This window comes from Corvus hawaiiensis, chromosome 7 (assembly GCF_020740725.1).
Source record: "Corvus hawaiiensis isolate bCorHaw1 chromosome 7, bCorHaw1.pri.cur, whole genome shotgun sequence".
In the NCBI taxonomy this organism is placed as follows: domain Eukaryota; kingdom Metazoa; phylum Chordata; class Aves; order Passeriformes; family Corvidae; genus Corvus; species Corvus hawaiiensis.
In genome coordinates, this window is record NC_063219.1 from 35748526 (window position 1) to 35773653 (window position 25128).

At 35.0% G+C, this 25128-nt stretch overlaps 1 protein-coding gene across 1 annotated transcript in view; it reads right to left on the minus strand.

The window, feature by feature from the left end:
* The window catches only part of LRP1B (LDL receptor related protein 1B), a 640387-nt gene that overhangs the window by 116487 nt on the left and 498772 nt on the right, over window positions 1-25128 (minus strand). Inside the window, exons 41-48 of the mRNA XM_048309308.1 lie at window positions 17229-17418; window positions 15606-15810; window positions 7284-7476; window positions 6716-6841; window positions 4574-4702; window positions 3070-3189; window positions 1986-2099; window positions 1647-1796 (exon numbers count right to left, since the gene is read on the minus strand). Coding sequence (XP_048165265.1) covers window positions 1647-1796; window positions 1986-2099; window positions 3070-3189; window positions 4574-4702; window positions 6716-6841; window positions 7284-7476; window positions 15606-15810; window positions 17229-17418 — 1227 coding nt within the window. The remainder of the gene's footprint in view (window positions 1-1646; window positions 1797-1985; window positions 2100-3069; window positions 3190-4573; window positions 4703-6715; window positions 6842-7283; window positions 7477-15605; window positions 15811-17228; window positions 17419-25128) is intronic.

The window sequence follows — 25128 nt, forward strand, 5'->3', positions numbered from 1 at the left end:
CTGAACCAAACTGCTAATGGGAATTGCAATATTTGTAATAGAAACAACACTCAAAAACTTAATGTGCCAGAGTTGGTCAGTTTTGAATGAAATGGCAAAGGAAATCACATGGTGGGAATGGTATTGCTTCCAAGTAAAGGGAGGAATGATCCAGGCAATTAGTCACACATTGAAATGATGGAACATTTTGGCATACATTTGGAATTCAGAGAGAAGTAATACAAATAAATGGACAATGGAATAAAATGCACATTAGTGTACTTATGCAACATTAGTTTACTGAAGCTGTAGCACACTGCCCTCAAAATATTCCTTGGTACGGAAAAAAACCCCTTCTTTGTATGGAAATACAGCAAATCTAAGCTATTTTGAGCTAAATCAAGGGTTATATACATTTACATAATTAAGAGATAATCTGGAGAATGTAGAGATTAGAATGGTAACTCTAACTTAATATGCATCTATTCATAGGATTGATGGAAGTTCTTAATGTCAGGTTGGCTGACAGTACTGCTCAAGTCCCAGCTTTCTCTGCATCCTGGTAATATTTTCATCAATACATTTGGCACAATGTATACAAGAATTCTAATAGAAACTTCTGGTGACATAACAGGATTATCACACAGAAAAAGAGAATATTAAATGGAAATAATCAGATTATGTCCACTACCAGGCAAAATTTTGATGGCACCGAATAACATAAAATTTGAAGTCTTTAATTTTACAAAGAATAAAATTTATTGTTTAGGAAATATTTACTTTTATTAAATGCTTATTCTTAGAGGAAAGAGTTAGGGGTAACAGGAGATTAGTTTCACTCTAGAATAAATCAATTATAAAAACAAATAGAAATAAAAAGATGTTTACATTTTGTGCTTAATATTCTCAAACACAAATGAGGGGTTCTGGATAAAAATGGAGCAAACACATAAATGCCCTCCTTCATTAGGAAAGAATTGAATATTGTGAATAATTTGCTGGTTAACATTAAATATCGAGCAATAACCTCAGTCCTGAGTCTGGGGCTCAAGCTGTCATTCCCTTTTCTCTTTGCTGAAGACCAGAACTATCACAAAAAGCAATAACCCTGGATTCTACCCTGGCAGCCTATTCCAAGGACCAAATAAAAGAGAAAGTAAAACAAGTCAGCAAGAAAAGAAATACCACCCACTGAAGTGGTGGCTAATAAAAGTTCCTGAGTGATTATGCTGATGCTTGATGAGCTTGACATTTTAATGACTCCTGTTTTACTTAAATAAAAATGACAAATGACAGACCTAACCTGGAGGAAATAGAAAGCTAGGCATTACAGTTTGCTTTAGGAAAAAATAAAAATCATTCTTTTGTATTTTAAAAAATTATAATTATATAATTATTATATATTAAAAAATTATTCTTTTGTAATAATTTGCATAATCCCATGCAACACAAAATAAAGGTGAATAAACTGCATTCAGCATTATATTAATCTCTTTGTTAAATAAAATCAGTTTTGACTGAATAAACATTTTGCAACACAATGAGAAACACTCCCCCCCAAAAAAAAACCCCCTGTTATTTTTTAGAAAAGTAAATTAATGTTGTTTTGCTGTTGTTTGTTTGTTGGGTTGGTTTTTTTTTTTTTTTTTTTACTTTTTCACAGTTACCTGGGCATTTTAGCTCATCTGTATAATCTCCACAGTCATTAGCTCCATCACAAATCCATTCTGGCAGTATACAGAGGGAAGTCGAATTACAGCTGATAAATCCCGAAGATTTTATCCCAAGTTTATAGAAGTAGGCACAGTTTGTATTATCTGGAAAGAGACAGCAAATTACCACACACCTAACACAGCCTGAGAGCCTCACAGTTTAATTTTCACACTGAGCTCGAGGACACCACGCAGGTGTCGGTATCCCAAGCAGCAGTGCCCAGGAATTAACTGCTACATAACAAGGAATAATCAGGGAGCAGATGCTGTGAGGGAGCACAAACACAAACTTACTGCAGCTCTTTTCATCTGAAGCATCTGCACAGTCAATGATCTGGTTGCACTGCGCTGATTTCCCGATGCAAACCCCATCTGCACAGCGGAATTCTGTCGAGGCACAGGCTGAGTCTGGAACATATGGTTATAAAGGATGTAAATTTGTGTGCTAAACAGACTCTTCAGATGCACATTATACATATGATGATGTTTAAGCCTTCTGCCTTTCAGAATGAGGCATTCAGAACACACTGTACCTTCCAGCAGACATATGAGTTTGAGTTTATTACACGTGTAAGTTTCTAATTTTTTAATTTATTTTTTAGCCTGGAAGCGTCTCTAGGTAATTAAACTCATTTTGAGATAATCAATATTTGAGGCAGGAAGAAGCATTTTCAGGATCATTCATGAATCTCTCAGATTTATTTCTTGTAAAACCAGCTTGGGGTTCTTGCCTATATGTTTTTCCCTCTACTTATATTTAGGTAAATGATTAAAAATTATTTGGTGCCTTCAAAAAAATGCTAATTATTACAGATATCTAGCTTTTTAGTTATATATCTTGTGGAATAGTATCCCCTCCAACCTTTCTGAATTGTAACGAAGGATTTGTGGCCTTTGTGCATTGGCTGATGTACAGATATAAAAATTCATGTTGTAAGACAAAAAACCAAAAACCAATTCTGATATAAAAAGGAGAACAATTCTAGCAAGCTTTGCAAAGGACACAGACATTGCCATGCATCTGAGAAGCAGAGAAACAGAGCATTTGCTGCTTCAAAGAAGAAGCAGATGCAGAGAAGAAATCACCCATCTTTCAACCTGTCCGCAGTAAAGTTACTCTCTCATTACTTCACAGAAGGAACAGCACCTGTATTTTATATTTTATACATATAAAATATTATATATAATGCATATATTTGACATTTTATAGTCAAAACTCCTCTCCTCCTAGAAGACTCTAGGTGCAAACCAAAATCAGCCTTTATATCAATCCCATCATATGATTAAATCACACGTTCTTTTCCAGCTACTCCAATCTGCATAATAAATATTTACAAAGCAATATTCCTAAATCACCTTGGAAATTACTGCCATTTACCTTTACAGTCAAATTCATCAGAGTTGTCACCACAGTCATTTGCCCCATCACAGACTTTGTCACTGGGAACACAGCGGCGATTGGAGCATGGCTTGAAACCCTTCCGACAGCCTCTGTTCTCTGGGAAGTTAAATACAAGCACATGATTGGACTGACACTTCATGAGAACAGCCTTACACTCAATCCAAACAAACAATCCAGAAAAAAGTATTTTAGTTGATAATGCATTCAAAGCTACATGAAAAAACCTTCAGAAGTTGTTCATCTCTTATGCAGCAGAACTTGGACTGATAAAGGGGTACAGAAAAATCAGTAAGGCATGACAAGAAAGAATGGCAAAAAGAAAAAAAAAAAAAAAAGAGGTGAAGCCTAACTCCCAGTTTTCATTATCTTGTGGTGTAAAACACCCATGTACTTTAGATGCATTTGTTTTGAGACACTTTTTTGGGGAGCGTGTTTGCATATGGCAACAATATCGTGATCATATAGAATGAAGCATACCAAATCTGACCTAAACCAAAACAGCAACAAATGGAGAATAAAATAACAACAAACATTAGCAGAGAGGTTTCTGGATTTCTGAGCACCAACACCAATACCATTCTGCTCAAGAACACTATTGAAGAGTGAATGAATTTTACGTAAGGATATGTTGGAAAATTCAGGACTGGTTTACTAAAGCCCTAATTATTGCAGAAGTCACAATAATAACATTCACTGCATTAGTTAATCAACAATAATGAGTCCACCATCCTGTTCTTTATCAGGTTCAGAAAGCAACACCCTGCATATGACCTAGTGCATCCCAGAATCCCAGCTCTTCCTGGCTTTTTTTTCCAATGTGTAGCAAAATTTTGGTATGGTTGATTTAAATGAGGCAAAATGTTCACTGGCACACTGCAAGTTAATAGAATGTCCTTCACAGAATTATGTGGCAAACCCATGGAAAGACAAATTGATGGCCCTCAGAAACACAGAATCATGGAATGGGTTGGGAGGGACCTTAAAGACCATCTCATTCCACCCCTGCCATGGGCAGGGACACCTTCCACTATCCCAGGTTGCTGCAAGCTCCAACCTGGCCTTGAACACTTCTAGGGGCAGCCACAGCTTCTCTAGGCAACAAATCTTGTATTTATAAATCTATTTATAAATCTATAAACTAGCATTCATCTATTTTTTCAGTATTGCAGAATAAGTATCTTCCATCTTTGAAAAAGCAGCTGTGTTTTTCCTTATTTTTATTTTAGAGACACAAATATGAGAACATTTGAGATGCTTTTTAGTAAATATGTCAGTTAATACATGAAGTTTGAAAGAAAAAAATATTTTCATATAATTTTCTCCATGTCATGTAAGGGTTTTCTTAATGTGTGTTGCCATTTTCTTGCTGAGCATCTTGGCTGAGATGGTGAAAATAAGTAGAGAAGTCACAGAGGAAACAATCTAAGCATGTGTGACACCACAATTACAACAGGAAGGTGAAAGATCTGGAAATACCTACCACAGTAGAAAAGTTTCTCATCAGACTTGTCCTTACAGTGAGCAATGCCATCGCAAGTCAGCTGATAATCAATGCATTCACCATTCCCACATTCAAACTCTGAATAGATGTTGCAAGTAGAATTTTTACCTAGAAATAAAACACATTAACAGGTAACTTTTAAAAGCTTTTACAACTAGCGGAGATAAGAAAGAATGCTGACTGCATTTCAAGTTTGACCTACGTGAATTTTGAAAACCTAAGTACAAAACAGTAAAACACACCATGGCATCAGAGCTTAAAAGCTTCTACAAGGAGAACCTGTAAAAGAAAATACACTGACAAATATCCATGAAGGAACATGTAGTGAAACAACTCAGAGGCACTGATTGTGATAAGAACTTTGCCACTATTGTGCTCAGCTTCCTTCTACTCACCCGTGCCTTTCCAACCCCCAGCTTGAATGATACAGCCTAAACCCCAATGCAGAAAACCTGCTGCTTCCATTTTACTTATTTCTTTTATTCACAAAACCCCTCCCCTTCTCATCTAGTGGATGTTTTATCTATCATTTTAGAAGAGAACCTGGTGCACATTTAAAATTTTTACTCTTTTACTTAAGAAACTAAAACATATCACGAATTGGACACAACAATTTGGTCATGAACTTCATGATAGGTCATACATCTGTCCTTGTGAGCATGGTTCTCAACAAAATATCAAAGTGGAGAGAAAAGAGGAGTATTTAGGACAACTCAAGAAGAAGAACAATGGGAAAATGATACCAAATTTTTATGCTCCTTTCTTGTTTCCATTCTAATCACATCAGCACAAATTCAGAAAGAACCAATGTCTGCTTTATGCAATAGCCAAGCCAATAATAATTGAAAGCATTTCTTGATTTGATTCAAACATGAAGTAAAATATAGATTCTGGACAAGGTAAGATCTGGTCTTGAATATGATTTATATAGTCCCTTAAATTTTAGTTTAACTGTTTTTATCTCTTTTCCCTCCATTTTCTGGCATTGTAGGAGCTTAGATCTTAGGGACAGTAATTCTCAATTACATTTCTAGTTCATCTAGTTCAGCATCTTAGACTGGAATCTTTAGAAAAAAAAGAAAAACATAAATACAGGATAATCAGCCCTCAGTTCAAGTCCAACCAGACACCCTTGTAGAGATTGCTTCAAACTCCATCTTGCAGAAACAAAGCATTTTAATGCCTTTCAGACTGTTTCTTTGATGACAAGTAAGTAGTTGGAGCAGTCATTACCCATATCATCATCTCTCCCTCTTTGAATTTCACTGAAGCTTTGTCTCAAGACTCTTGACTGGCAGGAAGTTACACAGCCTAATTACACTGTGAAAGGACAGTTAATTCCTTTTCTCAGCTGGAATTGCTAACTTTCAATTTTATTGAGCATCCCTTTCAACTGAGTTACGAAGAAAGAAACTTTTGATCTCACAACTAAAGTCTGTCTCGTTTCCAGCCCTTCTGTGCTAATCAACCCCAACATTTAGTGCCTTTCTTATTTCTTTTTTCTAATAGCTCAGATCACTATTTCCTGCAAACGTTCTACAGAATAATTTAGAAGATTAAATCTTTCATCATGTTCTAGGTGACAATTTAAACATGGTTTTACCTCAGAGCAATTTCAAGAGTTGCAATGCATTGGGAAAATATAAATGCCATGTAATTATTATAAAATAAATTATTAGGCATATGAATTTATCTGCTGAACCTCTTTTACTTCACTGCCAATCACTGGTTTGACAACATAAAGAGAGAGGTGAGAAAGTGCTTTGATTAAAGTTCAACTTCAGTAAATTATCCCACATAACCCTAGACAGACCTGAATGATAAATTCACATATTTCTATCTATCTCAGCAGTAATTATGATACATATGTTAAAGTCCTAACTATTAATAAGAAACAGTATCCCACGACCATAAGAGGAGTTTTAAGTAGAGTATTAATGCTTTTTAACCCTCCCAAAAGACTTACAAGAAAAAAAGAGTTAAAAGCCTGGTTTTGCTGAATTGCCAGATCAATTTTTACAGTGTATAGAAGAAATAAAATTAATGGCTTGGGCCAACTGTCTTATGAAAGCCAAGTGCCTCACAGCACAGAAAAGCATCGTGTCAGCTACCATTACTTACTCACACATCTGTTATCATCTATCAGGACTCTGTCCCCTCTACACGAGCAGTTCACTCGTCCATCAGGCGTCAGAAGGCATAAATCATGGCAGCCTCCATTCAGTTGTGCACAGGGAGATAACTCACCTGAAAAAACCAACAGCAAGAGATGAACTCTCTTTGATTAAATTTGCTTCAATGGCCAATGTCTTTGAGAGAGCAAAGATCACCATATCTCAGATCCACGGGCAATTGATTTGGGTTTTATCACTCGGATGAAAACGTCAGCATCCCTCAGATGCTGGCACGCTGAAGATAAACAAACAGCTGGAAAATAACAATTTTTAAAGCCTGCTACATTCAAAGCTGCTGAAATTTGACAAGAAAATATTTAACTGCTATCCATTGAGCTCAACACCCACAGCAGAAAATTCTGAATACTACTTATTTACTTGGGAAGAGGTTATACCCCATCTTTTCTGAACTAAAGAATTTACGAAACGCCATATAATCTTTTAACTTGGCTAAAACTAAGTAAAATCCCTGAAATTAACGATATTGGCATTAAGAAAACTGCTTTGTAGCTTACAGCTGTTGGTGTCGTTGGCAACAGCAATAATTCCCATTGGCTGGTGCGGGATATCGGAGCGGAGAACTTTGGTGTCTCCTCCCGTGTATTTACTGGAACGCAGGATGGCTCTCCTCACTCCATCTGACCAGAAGATGTACTCATCATACACAGCCAAGCTGAGGAAGGTGCCTGGGCCAGACTTAACAATGACCTAAAATGCAAAAGTGCAGAGGGGAAACAGGAGAAGTGCTGTCACTGAATGAGAAGTCCTTAAAGTGCAAACTGCGACTCCCATCACTTTTAGACAAAACACTTAATACATTTATACATCCAGCACCTGGGAAAATGAGATAACAGCATTTAAAATGTGTATAAAGGATGCTACAGGCATGTAAATGTCAGAAAACCAGGCATCTGTTCCTTAATTTGAAAAATCACAGTTTATCTAAACGTGCCTGTAAAAACACCTACTCAACACTCTTCCTGCTTAATAGCTCCAACAGAAAAGAGGTTCTTGCAGAATGGTTCAAAGTCTAAAAATTCAATCTTTATGAACCAAAGTGAAGTGAAGAGTTTTAGAACTGAAGAGCGCTCACCACATCATCACATGAGAAACCTGAATGCAAGACAATAAATGTTTCACGTTTTGGAATTTAGAAGAAAAATCTCACCATAGTAATAATCAGTTTAAAACCTAGAAGAAAAAAATGAATTGCAGTTCACTATATAGTAAGGTTTGAAAGAAAATTCTAGAAATACAATGAATTTTATCCCAATCCAAATCACAGCTCCTGAATAATATTTGCATATGTTCTTTCTTTCCAGGTATCAGAATTAAAAATTTCACATTAACAGTTTTTTTTCTGAAGAATCTGACAATTCTTTAATTGCTTTTTTAGTTGAAAGTTTAATTCTGGCTGAACAGAATTACTGGAAGGGAGTTTAATATTGCTCCATTAGATAACAGAGGTAAGTAATACTCTTTTTGTTTTTATTGAATTGTATTCCAGGTTTCTATAGAAAAAAAATAGTAGCTTATGTATATTTATGAAGTGGGATCAATTCTGACTCAGGTTAAAAAAAAAAAAAAAAAAAAAAGGAAGCCAATGTCTATGTGCTGCTTATCATAGAGAAATTGGGATAAAACCAGAAAAATAACATCCTTTAACATATCTCTACTTCAATCACCATGGTTTTCCATTGCTTTGTGTGCTTTATCCCCTTTCCCAGAGGGAGTTTATAACAACGATGAGAATTCATGGAAATCTGCATGAACCAGCACATCTGAGGGATCTGAGCCCTTTGTGCTTGCAAGGGGATGCTCTGTGACAACTCCTTTAAAAATGCTGTAATGAGGAAGGAGTAGTAAAAGTCAAGCCCATACTTAATTATTAAATAAGTCATTGTGGGTGTGTGGGAAGTCTTTCTCTCCATGTAACAAATGCACCTAATAAACAGAACATCCAAACTTCATTTTGTGAAACTAAAGCCCCCAGCTTTGGTACTACAGCTATGCCTTGGAGACTAAGGAGGTGCCCCAACTCTGCAGGATTCAATACCAAGGGATGCTCCAGGTTTGTTCCCACCTGTGCCAATTCACTGGGCAGGGTATCTCAACAATCTGCTAACATAAATCATTCTAGTCCTGTGCACAGGAGCATTCCTGTCCATGTTTAAATTCACTTAGACAGAATGTCAAAATTACTAACATTAATCAGATAACTGTAACAAATTCTGCTTCACTATGCACATCATGTATTTCTGCATATTTTAAAGAGGGTTGGACAGCAAATCCTTTTTTCCAGGAAAGATTTTTTCCCAGTGATAAACGTCCCAAGAGGACAACTTTTCTCTAACCAACCTTTTTCCAGAACTAAAAGTATTAAAAGATAAATGGGAATATATTAATGGCAAAAGATTTCCTCTCTAATTGTGCACATTTACAGTAAGACACTTTTCTTAATATACTCTTAAAAGCCTGCACTATTCATATTCAGACATTTCAGGAAAAAAATAAATCATGTATATTTCTGAAAGACCTGTATGAAATCTGGCCATGCAGATTTTGCAGCCCCGTATTCCTCTCTGTGCTAGTGTGAAACCATCCCAGTTGGAAAGGTTTTATTGTTACAACCAGTGCTAAAGCACAGCCCTGCTCAGCTTTCTGTGTTGGGTAGCACAGTCATAATTTCTCTCAGATTGGAACAATAGAATGTAAATTCATTAGAGAACTGATCATCGCTGTTCAACCTTGGGAGAGCTGAGATCCAAATAAAGTGTCAAAAAACCAAACTTTTTTCACTATTGCTCACTGTATTTCATTTCCTGGAGTCTCTGTTATTATGTCACAGCGCTATCCAAGGACATTGGTTTTATTCAAGCATCCAAAATAAAGAGTTCATATTCCTATCAGCTTTTGGCCAGCTTTACAGCCCGTTTAACATTCTAATTTATAGAATAACACTGAAAGTTGTGACAATTTTTTATTTCTATTTTTTTTTAAGTCTGAATTTATACCAAAAATTGCAACAACGCCCGTACAATTTTGAAACTTTAAGGAATCATGAAAAGACATCCCTACCATCCCTTCCACCTGCAAGAGTGGAAGTCAGATATATCCAAGAGTACATCCCATGTTTTAATACTAAATGATACCAACATTCTGTTGCAGCAGACATTTCAAGCCTTGAGTAACATAAAACATTTTCTACGTAAAGTGATGAGAGTGGAGGCTGGGGGATGTCAGAAGTTGAAAACCAATTTAATTTTAACAGTGATCTTTTATTTTTTGAATTCTGCTTTTTAAGTTGTCCAGAAATATTTTGGTTTAGCATGTAACAGCTCTAATTTGAGATCTGTGTAGCAGTTTCTCCAGAAAAACATGACTGAAAAAGGACTGGAGCCAGCCAGGTAGACATGTCAGGCAGAGAAGAATTTCTGACAGAATACTATGATTTTGATCATTCATATAAAACTTATTAGATTGTCAGTAAGAACTAGACTCAATGATTCTTATCATGACAACACTAAACTTTTATAGAAATACAGGATTTTTTTAAAAAGAGGAGTGCATAAAGTTAATGCACCAGCTTAAAATATGATATAACTTTTTTTAGTATTTTAACTCTAATTAATTATTTATTATTTCTAATACTATAATGTTGTACTGTAATATTAACACTATAATATTTATAGTATTATTTATAATACTTCTCTTTCAAAATGCTTACTAAATGGGTGGGCAGCACTGTCTAATAAAGCTTTTAAATGCTTTTTAAGGGTTCTTCTTTAAGGGTATCTTTTCTAGAGATACCTAAACCTACTCAGAGGTCTAAAGCAGAATAAAAATTCTAGTACACAAAACTATACTTTAAAGGGTAAAAATACTGACAATTTAAACTCAATTGCATAATAAAAAATCTGATAGAACTGATTTATACAGAGCACCACATTAGTCAATGCTATTTATTTTATTGTTTAAAATGAAAGACACAAAATAATATCCTATACTTCTTGTTAGGCTATGAATAATGATTTTAAAAGATTATAGAAGAGGAATTTATAGAAAAAAATTACATGAGACAGAAATACAGGGAAACCTGTTGCACAAATGGGGGAAAATGAAATAATTTAAGTGATAACTTTTATTTATTTGATTTATTTACCAACAAAGGTACATTTGGATTAAACTCCTGATTGTGTTTGTTGCGAGGCTCTTTGTTGATTGGTTTGGATGAAGACTATTTTCAACGTAGCTTTAATGCATGAATTTTCCTTTCATTTATCTTTCACTTTTACCTTCTAAATAACTTGAATTATAGAAAAGGATACAATGGACATACCAGGAGACCACGCTTGCCAAGAATAGCAAGATCATGCTTGCATGGAATTTTCTAAGCCCAATGTAACAAAATCAGAAGTGTTTCCTCTTCAACAATTCATTTTTGTTTCTCCACGATAGCAATGAACATCTAAGACACTGAAACCAAACTTCAGTGCTGAATTTGCAGTATTCCAGCTGCTACTTAGTTTGCAGTTCAGCTGAATGACAGATTAAACAACTGTTTATAAAAACCCTGTATTTTCAGTGCCACGGAAAGGGAAAGTACACAGCTGTGTTTTAGTTTTATTTACCACTATTATATTAACCAGGTTCTTTGAAACTGCATGCTTATTATGATAATTATCTTCAACTCCATAAATGACAACGACGACTTCATCTAATGTTAGATTTACTTCAATCTCCTAGAATTTTGTTAGATCCTGAGGTATTATAAATAATCTTGTTCTCCACAGCCTTTTGAGATTAGCTTTACCTGTTCACTAATTCCTTCTTTAAATTAATTTCTACCAGGCTACCAACACTGGACATCAAGATATTTCAGCAAACTGTCCCAAACTAAAAATGTTGGATCTGTCTCAACCAGGTATCTGCCTCACAGGGATTAGAGGATTTTACTGCCTTTGGCTAAGGAATAACTTTGATTAGGTTCAAGCTTAGCACTTCTTTACAGAACTACTGGAAGAAAGCAACTCATCAATGTCACTGAAGAAAACTCCTCAGAAAAACAACAAATTAAGCAGGGGGCGGGTATTTCACTCTTTCTATTGGTTTTGGACTTCTTCAGATGAATGTTGAAGGGAAACGTGGACATTTGAAAAGTTGAGAAACAAAAATTTTTTTTATGTATATTTGCGAGACAAAAGAATCAAGGATGGAACATTCCTTCTACAATTACTATATCTATTGCTGGACAGAGAAAATTAAGAAGTCCACAACTTCACTTCCAATGCCATTAATTGCCAAGAATATCTATGCTATTCCAGCTGCTTTTCAAACACAGAAAGATGATTTGATTAAAAAGCCCAGAACTTAAGTCTTGTTCCCTTAACAATCATAATAGGGGGAAATAGGGAAAGTAAACCATGGTGAACTTAAATGTCCAGGTGGTAAATTGTGCATTTTGTGCTAAAACCAACATTTTTTTTAACTGGCCTTTCTTGTTTCTCTATTATTGTTTCCAGCACCATTCAAAATAATTAAAGAGAAACCACAGAAACTGATGAAGTAATTTCTCTATGAAAGTAGGCTCAATTTTATTTTTTTTCCTAGACCAACCATCAAAGCTAATTAAAATATCTGTCTTCTAGTCAACATTATTTTCCTTTGGGTTAGTTTTTATGTTTGAATATTTATTTGTACATAGAGAATACAGCAACGAGATTGTTCAACACAGAATTACATTCAGGACTTGCATAATTTTTAACTGCTAATACTTAGATCTTGGTGAGGACCTCTTCTAATACTTTTTAGCACAGTCTTATTTTAATGGAGTTAGACATTCTACATTTCAAACTGCTCATGTTTTGCATAATTTCTCTTTGTTCCAGCTGCCTTGGCTGATCTCACTTTTATCCTGCCTTAGTGAGTTTTTTGGTCACCTCTCAAGGTAACATTGATGTCATCACTAATGCCTTCCCAGAACTGGCCAAAATTATTTTGCTGTCCTCAATGATACTTGTATTTGAAATAAATATAACAGCACGCATGGAAAGTAATTTTAGAGGTCAGTCATAAACTCAAGTTTTTCATAAATGTACAACCAAACCTAAAGCTTGCACTTCTGCTGGAGACTGAAGAAGGTATCTGACAAAATGTTACTGAATAAAGCCGAAGTTGAACACCAACTATGGAACTTCTTTAACTGTCTTAATACAGAAACTCAACAGAATAAAAACATACATCCTAGAAACTGAAAGGTACAATTACTGCCAGGTTGCAATTACATGAAGGTTTAATTACCAGAAACACCTCTAAACCCCTACTGACTTCAACAATCACACCCATAGGCCTACAAAACCATAACTGAGACCAAAACATTCCAGCCTGGAAGTTAAAAAATAACTATTTACAGGAAGTTAAAAATATTTCTAGTATTTCACATGTAAAATGTTACTAAATACTTAACACTGAAGAAGAAAAGGAAAAAATAAATCCAAGTAGGTCATGATTTATTGGAAAAATAACTCTAAACCTTGAAATTAGTGTTATTTGCTGTTGGCTCAGTTTCTGTGTTCATGAAAAAAAATGTTATAATTAAAGCACTAAGCAGTTAAAAACAGCTGTGGCCACAATATTAAATCCAAGTAAGGCCAGGAAAAAAAATGGAGGAAAATGGGAAAGAGTTGTGAAAAACACAATTGCCAGTTCTGTATTTTAAACCAGAAGATCTGACAGAATAGAACAAAAAATGTTAAAAAAACAAGCCCCAACAAACTTAATATCCTCTAAGTAATAAAAAGGAACAAAAGTGACAAAAAAGCTTCCGAACTTGAAAGAGTATTCCAGAAACCAAATACTAGCATTAAAATATCAGCTCAATGCAAAAATCAATAAACCCATACAATCCACTTTAAAGAGTGAGTTCAATACTGCTAAATGATTTTGTACTAATTCATTGTACTAGATTATTGTGGTGAGCAGAATGAAGAAAGAAGCTGCTATCTGGAAGAAAATTCATTACGTTACCATTAGCCTTTCATGTTCTACTATCCAATTTCTACCCTTGTTAACCTAACTGAAACTAGAGAGCAATGAAGCAGAGATAGTGGGGAAAAGGCTAATGTGTTTAAACTATTTTTGACAGGTGGTTGATGACTGAAACACCCCAAAGAATCTGAGATCACCAGAACAGCAGAGCAACCATTACTTGCATTGATGTCACAGAAATCAGGGATCTCATCCAGCTGGCCAGCATAGGAACAAAGTAAAACAACTGCCCTGGAAGTATTATTTTTCACTAGATCAATAATACAGTTACCAGGTTGGATTCTGGCACTCCTTGTATCAACAGAAATGTGCCTTCAGCATGATCAGCCACTCTGCTGAAGCGCTGCTAGGGAGGCCAAGCAGCCTGCTGGGCTTTTCCTGCTGGTATAACAATCCTCATCTAAGCAATACAGCAACAGTGAGAACCCAGGTCAGTATTTCTGACAATAGAATTAGCTGATTATCCCAGAACAGATATTGGTGTAACACACTAGAGCTCCCAAAAACCATTCAGAAGAGTATGCTGGGCTCAGATTATTGTGTTCAGGAGCTTTTTTGTTTGCTGCAATGGGGAAGAAGAATTAAATCGTCAGAAAGCCAAACCAAGATACAAGATAACCAGAAAAATTGGAAGTTTCAATGTTCAACTGCTGAGAAAACTGAATGACTCTTTTTTTCTTGCTGATGCAAAGTGAAAGCCAAAGGCCTGATAAAAAAATGTGGTATTTTAGTAATGGTTTCTGTAACTAAGTAGGATCATGTCCTGTTTCCTGTCTGTGATTCCTATTTTGTTATACCTTACGCAAAGATGAAGCTAAACTGTTTAATCACAACCTCCTAATTACCTTGTACTTAGCTGATTACCTTGTACTTCAGTTTTGTTTTACTAAGTATATGGTCAGAGACTGAAAACTTCAGAATCCATTTGGTTTTGGTTTGCCCAGTTTCTGATACAGTTACTGCATCTGAAAGCATTAGTGAGCTGTGGTTAATTCATATAAAAGGAAAACAAAAGGAAAAAGGAAAAGCACATGCCTTACCATGCTGACTGTACCTGTGTTCTGCTCTTACAAGCTTGGCTCTCTTATTTTACTCTGATAAAGTTTTGTCTAAAAATAGTGTGGGGAATTTCTGGATAGGATTCCAAAAAAACATGCAATTTTCATTTAAGATGAAAAAATATTTCAAAGCTCATACATTGCATATGAAGCACTTTTTAAAAGTTAATAGATATCAAAGTGAGATGATGTGCACTCTCTTGTGAAGCTGGGAACTGAATATAAACCAGAACATGCCCTTCATTCATTTTATCCTGAACTTTGGGAGATATAAAATCCCTGAAAAGAAGGTTTCATGAAATACGAGAAATGTAATGCTAAAGATTTAACAAAACCACATGCACAGATGAACTGCCTTCAGCACATGCCTTGTAAAAGATCTGCTTGAGCTGAAACTAAGAGTGTTCAAGGACCAAAATATATTATGATGAAAGAGTAATGGAGAGAGCTCAGTATCTGAAAATGTATAAAACATGTATGAAAAATTTATAAAGTTAGAAAACATTAGAAATAAGATTTGCTGAGCAACACTCAAGAATTACACAAAAGAAATTCTGAGCAAACTGAGCATTATTTGTATTTCAACAGTCTTCAGTTTTAAATCTAATATACAACTATTATTGGGAGAAATTTAGCCAGTTAATAAACTTCCTGTAACAATTTCACTTTGAAGATGCTAATGAACGCAAACAAACATACAATGAACATGCTCAGCATTTTTGGTTTACTTACATATCTTTGTGATCCATCGTATTCACACCTCTCAATTTTTCCCAAGCTGCCATCTGAAAAGTAAAGTTTCTCTGCCCTGTGATCAATGGTGAGTCCATTTGGTGTCAGAATATCAGTGCTAATGATGACCTGGGCATTTTTGCCTGAGAGAGTGGATCTCATGATGCTTGGGAGCTGCTCATTCCAGTTTGTCCAAAACATTAAGCTGTATTAAAATCAAAATAACAAACAAAACCATAAGATACATTTTATAATTTAATTCTCTACAAAATGAGCAACAGAGAAAAAACCCAAATGCCTTCATAAACAATTCTGAATGGCATCTATAATTTTTATAATCAATGGTGAATATGAAAATGTAATAGCCTATAAATAAATTATATATAGAAATTACAGCAGTCTCCTAGTTCATTAATTTGTATAGGAGTACAGATTTTTTTCTTTTACAGATCTGTTCAGTCCTGATCTTGTCTCTACAGTAATTTACCATTACAGAGAGATACAAGCTGTATAATTATATAAACCTAATTCTGCTAATGTGTGTATTAGTAATCTTTAACAGTGAAATTAATCTGCAGCTTCTCCCATACTAGAGCTATGATACAGACCAAAGGTGTGCAGAAAGTTGATAATGGGAAGAAAAGGACCTTAATGTGCTCTACAGGAGGCTCAGTCAGCCCCTTTTTATTGTTAGCAATGACAGACAAATGTTATGGACTGGGCTGCTGAAGTAATTTCAACTCATGGACTGATAAGAACCTGAACCTCCTCTCATTGCAATCTCCATCAGAGCTTGGGTGGTTTATTTATGATACCTTGGTGATTGTATTATATGATACAGCATAAACTCTTGATTTGCATTAACAGGACATGAAGCCACACATGGAAATAAGCTCCACTACTCATGGAGCTTTGTACATTCAGCTACCACAAATTAAAAATAGAATTTAGTATGGCAGAAATGTTCCCCAACCTCCCCAAAAGAGAGAGACAGCTACAAGAAGCAGAAAAAAGCAGGTTGCCTTTATCATAGAATTAACAGAGAAAATTAAAGTACCTCAAACGTGTAAGACACTGAAGTAAAAATAAAAATCCTCTCACTAACACAGTGTTTTTGAGAGTGGCGGGAAGGAACTAAATTATACTTCTTTGCAGGATTTTGTCCATTGTTACATACTTTTATACAACACCAATTTTTGTGATAAACACATGAGCCTCTATTTTGCATACAAGAAATTCAGACTTCTTTTGGTAAGTGATTAAATTAATTTTATTTTTCACTTAAGCAGTAAGAGTAACATGTCTGAGAAAACGACCACTCAATAATTTGCATTTAGCTCACTCTTAAGAAAAGCAGCTTGAATTCTTTGACGTTACATGAAAATGAAATGATTACTTGATCTGAAACATAAAAACTTATAAAATGTTGAATCTTAATTCTGCAACTCCTTTATAAGAGGAAGACAATAAAAGATACTAACAATAAAACATGGTAACATTTGTCTCCTAAACAGAGAAATCTAATCAACCTTTGTAGGGTTCAGCAATATTGGTTGACTAAAACTAAGCGCTGCTTGACACCAGGCAAGAATGAGGATGTCATAGGAGAGATCTAACACATACTTTTGGCATTCATCCAGGGCCAGCACGTGGGGATGGTCATCCTCAGACATGGTGATCACGGCCTCGCGGTTGAACGCCCCGCGGCGCCGCTGGTCCACGGTGTGCCTGGTGATGGAGGACGTGGTGGAGCTGGTCCAGTACAGAGTGTCCCATGCTCTGTGGTAAGCCAGGCCCTCCACTGACCCGACATCTGCAAGACACGGTGACAGAGCAGATAAAACTCCTGCTAATGAGATGTTTGGTTTCAACTGTCCCCAGAGCTGATCCTGCAGACTCGCAGGGTTCAGCTACTTCAGCCAACTGACTCTGCCATTATTGTACCATGTGTTTATTTTCACTGGAATCAAAATCTCATCTCTTTTTTTTTTTCATAAATTTAAATTAAAAAAAAACATAGAGGGCAAGACCACAGAGTTAATACCCTGTACCATATTGGTTAATTCTAACAATCATCAAACTAATATTACCACTACAGTGTCCCCAGATAATACATCAGAAAGGACAAACATTCATTCAAGACAGCAATTATTTAATCATGTCTTCAAATATCATTTAAACCCAGTCTTGGGCATTTTTTCACTAGTTGCTTGTATTATTTAGCTCTCTCTATTTTGTAACACTGACACATTACATTAATAGGGATCGAAGTGTCCTGTTGTTATTAACTCTGTTGGCTTTTGTTAAACACCTGAAAAATACTGAAAAAATACCAACTCTGAAGGTCTCAGCATCAATATATAATTTTAACAAGCCATGACACCACACTCATTCAACATAAAAAACTGTGAGCTAGGAAAAAAAAAGAAAATATTAGTAAGCAACTAAAACATATATTTCATGTCCTGAAAAGATAAATTGTACTTAATCCCAATATATAAAAGTGGCAGACTCTGAGAAATAGGAATAATTATTCCCTACCATTATTTTTTAATTACTACAAAAATACATATGTTGGTAACTTCACTTATTATTTTGCTAGAAACAAATATTTTTCGACCAGAAGGTCCATGCAGCTTATTAATGAGCTACAGAAGGCAAAAATTTAGAAATATAATTAGGATTACATTATGTTGGCTATTACAATTTACATTCAGCGTGCTGAAAGATGTAATTTTCACTATGCAATTCATACATACAGAACAGAAAGTCCCAAAAAGAGTTTGGTCATGCTGAAAAAGCCAATACTGAAAGAAAACTTTGAAGCAAATAAATCAGAACTATGAGAAAAATAATTATTTATCAGGTTTTTGTATCTTTCTTGTTAAAGCATTTGGCTATCTTCTGACTACATTTTGTGACGCATCTGTGCAGAAGTATCAGTGATTTGTCTTCAAGAAGAAACAACAGAAAAAAAAAAAATGTGATGACACTCCTTAAAGGGAGGTGAGTATATGTAAAAATAGTTTGCCTACTTATGAAACAGAATTGATGAAGAAAAAAAACACGTACCTTCAGCTCACCTACAAGTAGCTCAAAATATTGAAATACAGAGAAGGTTTTAGAAATCACCAACTGAAATTCAAAGATAATCAGCTCTTTCAAATATCATGACAGATTTTCATTAAAATTATACACTGAATCCAAATTTGCCACTACATACAGTTCCCTAAACTAAAACAAATGTTCTTAGATATCTGGTTCAACTATTAGGTTTCCCTGTGTGGAATCACAACTTGGTCTCGATGGTCCTCATGGGTCCCTTCCAGCCTGGATATTCTGTGATTCTAGCACAAAATAACACATGTATTGATGTTTTCCAACCAATTCTACCCTCTATCTGTAATGAACACACCACCAGAGCATTTATTGCTCTGCATTTGTAAGACAACAGAAAAAAATAAAAATCATTTTTCTTGTGTAACCTCTTGAATTTCTATCAACTTTAGCTTTCTTTTCTGTCTGAATCTGTCAAGAAATTTGAGAGAAAACTGATTACACAACATGGCCCAAAACTCTTCTGTAGCAGACAAAAGGTAATGATGTTGTTCCTGTCACAGCAAGATGTGATCAACTAAAACTCAACTACAAGGATGAAAGTGCTCTTCAGTACCAGATTTGTTGTTTTATGGGTAATTTCTGTACTAAAGAGGAGAATTGAATTTTCCCACAGGTATCAGAAAGCAAAGTTTCCCCTTCGTACCCAGGACAAACACATCATACTGCAGTTCCATGTTTAGGCCTGTAAATGGTGACAGAAGAAGGTTTAAATTCAAGTTACTATTCATAAAATGGCAATTTCTAAGTTTTTAGAGAACAGCAACATGGAAGGTTATGGCATGTATGGAGACAAGCAAACATTTAGCATACAGATGAAAAATGTTTTAATAAAATACCTAAAATATGCAATTTTGCAAAAAAACCTTTGCCATATATATGTATGTTCCAGCAGAGCAGAGCTAAAAGAAAGCAAACTATAAAACTTAATTCAAAGATAAGGTTCAGGGGAGAAACCTGTAGATGACAATTATTTCATAAATAACTCAAACAGAAAAACAGAGTAAAAAAATATGCTCCTAAAAAAAAAAAAAAAAAATCAGAAGACTTACATTGTTTTAAGACAGGAAAAAAATATTAATTAAATAGAAAACTAACTGCTGCAAACACACACCAAGTGCATTTTCTTAACCCCACCAAAAGTATTAATTCTGAAGGATTTACACCAGGCACACTCTTTTATTTGCTAATAAACTTGTAGTTTTATCATGTTCTGTACTTACGGAATTGAGAACTCCACCAATATAGGAGTGACTCATTTAATAGCTTTAGAAATCTATAAATAAGGTGGTTTAAAAGTCAAGGGCATAGGATTTAGAGCGCAATACAACTTTTAGATAAATTCTTCCAATGCATAACACAAGTAACTTTGTTCTTTTTAGCACGTGGTGTGAACTGGACGTGCCAGCAGTGCACCATTCAGGCAAATCTTCATGATAAGAATTTCTCACTGCTAATACAATTTTTTTGGGTTAGTTTATACATTTCTAGGGGTTTTCTTTTTTTTTTTTTTTTTTTTTCTTTTGTTTAGCGGTTATTGACGAATCTCTAAGTTCCTGTAAATCTTTTATCAGTGATAAAACAGTGACCAAGGACAGGAATTATGCTAGAAATGGTCCTCTAGACCTTTAGGCTATTCCTTAAAATGAAAACTTTCCAGCAACTTCATATTGCTAAAGACAGGATACTGGAGAATATTCCTGAGCAACTGCATTTCAGTGTTATATCATCATTGGTTTGCATAGATATAATTTTATATTTCCTTATTTCATACTCCTTTAAAGAATATTCTAGAGCACTTTTTTCCTTAAATTTACTTTATCATTAGACATTCAGTTACTATAAAATACATTGGAAATATGTACTTGTCCTCTCTGGTGCTACAGTTGGGGGATTTAGTCCCAAATGCCACTGACAGGTTGAAAATTAGCAATTTGTTTACTCTAAGCGTCATATTTTTGCAGCATCATGTAATATTCTGAACTGGTAAAGCATAAAGAAACTGGAAATGAAAGGAATCCCATTTGTTTCACTGACATACTGAATTAAAACACTGATGGCATTAGATGCCTACAGCACTGATTAAATTTATTCAAGCCATGAAGCAACAGTTTATGATTTTCACATGAATAGCATACTTAAGTGAAAAGAACATTAATACAATATGATATTAATATACAAATACTCACATTATTCACCTGCCACTGACGTTCCGAATTAAATCAGTAATGGGGTGTATAACTGATTAAATATCTACACAAGAGAATGCAACAGCTTATGATTTACAAAGGCAATGCCAGAGTGATCACATCATTACGTTGCCAAATGCTATCTATCACTTTTACTGAAGTTAACGAAGATAGATTGCATCCCACAGATGAGACGCAGCCTATAAATATTGTCATGCTGATCTTCATCTGACTTTCTCAGGGAACAGACAAGCAAAAAATCAATAACTGAAGAACTCAGAATATGCTCCCTTATTATTGCAGCCAGAAAAATATAAATAATAAAGGGCAAGGTTTAAATAATCCAATAATACTTGCCACTGATTTTGGTTATATATATATATACATACACACATATACACACTAGTTCTCCATTTCATAGATTTTTACTTCTTACCTTCTGTTTTTAAAACCACCTAGAAAGTTTACAGTCAAAACTTTTCCAGTTGCACCACTTCAATTACCTTTTTCCTTCAATTTACCATTTTAACCAACTCCTTTTCCTTAACAATGATGTAAAGCAAGAACAACTGTCAACATCATTATTTTTTTTAACACTGAAAAGCCATCAAAGTAATCAAATTGAGCATAAACTGCACTTTGATATCAGAACATTGGAGATGGCTTTAATGATCAGTGGTGAAACACCTGCTTGATCTTTATTCATTCTCTGACTTGGGTTTTGCAATTTCCCTTTCAGGATTCAGCCTGAGGATTGTTACAGCAGACTGGTCGCAGGAGGGGGTCGTGGTTTCTGTCACTCTGTTTGTGACACATTATGGTGATAGGTAACAGGTGGTCCCTGTTTGATCTGGGGTGAAAGCAGAGCCTCACCAGCAATAAGGCACCTGAAGGAAAGCGTTTCTATTCACATCTCTCACTGACTGCACAACCAGAACTTTACATAATTCTCACCCTCACTTTGCTCTTCAAGTACCAGGAAACCTTTTGCTAAATAAAAGTTCTCACACAGTAATAAGTTTATCATAAACTGCAATAACCAATTATGCCATCGTTCTATTTAGCCTGAGAATATAATTTTGTTTCAGAGCAGATGTAAAGTTTGCTAAAATTATACCAAGAATCACCAAACACCTGTACCATTTTTCTATATCTTGAAAAAATAAACCCATGCTATAAGCTATCCCACATTAAAGATTATTAAATGCAGTAAGACAGCATAAGCAAAGGCTTTGGCTCTTCAAGGTAACAATTAGCTTAAGAAACTACAAACATCTCCATGGATGTGACCTTATTACTTCTTCAAACTTCCTGAGCCAATACTGGAAAGAATGAACATTTGTTGGGAATGATATAAAGAAATATAAGACCATTCTAAAAGCAGGAAAAAACCCTCCATCTTTTCAGGTTTTTATGGAAAGTGCAATACTGAAATCTCATATCTAGCAAAACACTTGGTATCTTCCATAATAACCAACAGCTTTTTATGATGAAATCTATTTCTACCTCCAATTATTTTTTTCTAGACAATGGATAGAGCCCTTCCACAAATGTTCCCTGATTATTTACCAAGGAAAATCACAGACCTGCAACACTCTGTCCTTCATTATCTGATATACAACTTACTCTGTTATTAAATTTAGGGATTGTCTTAGGGTCAGCAGGAATAATGTAACAAAGAATGACACATCACAAGCTTAAGGAAATGCACAGAGCTCAATAATTTAGAAAACCAGTAGTATTTTGTAAAACTGTAACTGGAACCTTCCCAGTACGGTTCAACAAGTCATTACCAGTTAGCAAGTGTTGTAACATCATAACTTCAATGTAGTTAAACATATCAACATAAAAGAAGTTTTAAAAGCAGAAAGAGATCTAGATTGGAAAGCTAACCTATAGAGATGAAAGTATTTTACTGGATTATTAAAAATCTCAACAATTGTCATGGAAGAAATGTTTTCCTCATTACAGGAGCCCACATTATCTTCTTATGCATTACATATGGACTCTATAAAAACCCCAAAACTATTCACCCTTACCACCTTCAGAACAATAGCATGACTATCCTAATAAGCCTTCCAATAAATATGTATAATCACACATTTTTATTATTACTCTTGAAAAAGAGCTGTTTGAGGCATTAATGCCAGAATAGCCTCGCAATCTAATGATATTTGCTGGATCACATTACTCTTTAGAAAAAAATTAAAAAAACAATAAAATTTGAGAGATGTTCCTCTGGGTAGCTTTTTCCTGACAATTCACCAAATGTATTTTTACGTTTTATGCAACTAAGTCACAGCTGCTGAAGGAAAAATGTAGCAAATATGTACATCAATATAAATTTGAGGGCAATGTTTAAAGTTGACTCAGTCACAGACATTATTAATTCTTCAGGAACACTCTCAAGTGCAGCAGGCAGAAAGAAACACCCTTCCTCGGTACTGAGGTTGGGAATGCTCAAGATGTACCAAACTAAAAGATCAGTGTGAGGCAGCTCCCATCATGAATATATTTCAGAGTTTCACACCAGGAACACCTAAACAAAGCATGAAATGTGCAGGAATACACATTTCTAAAATTTTTAAAAAAAGCTTGATATAAAATTAGTAAACTTCATCCACCTATAACAACAACTCACAGGTTTTACCCACTAATCTTAGCCTAGTGGAAGGTGTCCCTGCCCTGGCAGGGTGTGGGAACTTTAAGGTCTCTTCCAACCAAAACATTCTGTGACTGTCTGATTCTCTAATATGCAGCAATATACAGAAACAAATTCCATTGACAAACCAGACACTTTGTTTTCCTGTAACAATGTTGGCATTGTAATAATAAACACTATGTTTTACTATTTAAATATCCTAGACTTAACAACAGCCTCTCTTTCCCTCTCACTTTCCCTCCTTTAAAAGGTCAGAATCACTGGACCTCTATTCCAACACACAGTTAATAATGAATCCCATTTATTTATGAAATGAAAAGCAGCAATATTCAAGTATTTATTTTTAACAGATTAAAAAGTTCTTTCCTGGAGAAGAAAGCTCCAAAACTAAAGGGATCTCACACAATGTACAAAATGTAATGCTCTGTAAGAGAAATGGGAACATAAATGCCTTTTTGACAGTTAAATTGGACCCATTTAGTTAGGAAGAATAGTAGCACACATTGGAACACCTTTAAAAGATTCAGACTGTAAAAAGCCTTACAATACGTCACAGGATCTGACACTTTATGTTAGCAGTGAAAAGATTTTTGCGTTCCATGGGCATGAGTGCTTCAGGTTCAAAACAGGAGCGTTTTCTTCACATAACATTTCCCTTTTGTGCTGTGAAAGACAGTACACTGGCAAAATGTCTCAGTGCTGTTGTTTACACAGGCAGGAGGAAAAAAACATCTCACTGAGTGTATCTCATGTTAATACTCTTCCCTCCTTCTCATTTGTTTTTTTGTTTGTTTTTCCTTGCCTCCACCTTTTTTCTTTAATTTTTAACTTGCTCGTTGGTCTTCTGTCTACTGTTGTACCACTGTACTAAACCTATTTGAGCACTGCACTGTTTTTCTAAAGATACACTGAGGAAGGCTGTGGTTAATGAATATATTACTTCAAACTTCTCCCTATGATAAATATATTAAAAAAGCACTAATAGCCTAGAAATTGAAACTTGACAGTTTTTCTTCTAAAAAGGCTTCTTTGTATAAACATAAGCTTTGAAACAACTTAGATCAGCCAAAAGAATATTTGTGGGAAATCATAGGCCAAGAAAAAGGTAAACTTTTTTTAAGAAGTGGGAATAAGAAAGATTAGCCTGTTAAAATTACTTAGAAAAATAAGAAAGAGAAAGCTGCTGCTGATTGACCAAAGGAGAGTTTAGAGATATGAAAGAATCCCCTCCAAAAAACCCCTACATTGCACAAATAATAAAGGTGTTAGGGCAAGGCACGCTGTGCACATCCTGGTTTGTTGTTGTTGTTGTCATTGTTTCTTGCTGCTGAAGACAGGACCCCACCAGGCACAGGATTCTTGGTGAGTTTTGAATCTGTTTTTAGTGAACTGGAACAAGTTAGATAAAGTTGTTTATATGCTGTATATCTACCTTCCCTGAGCCGAAAATGTGTTAGCTAATGGGTTGTTTATGAGTTGCAAATCTGTTCAGTGAGGTGAAAATTTGTCAGATAATGGGATGTTTATGAATTCTAAATCAATATTCAGTGAGTTG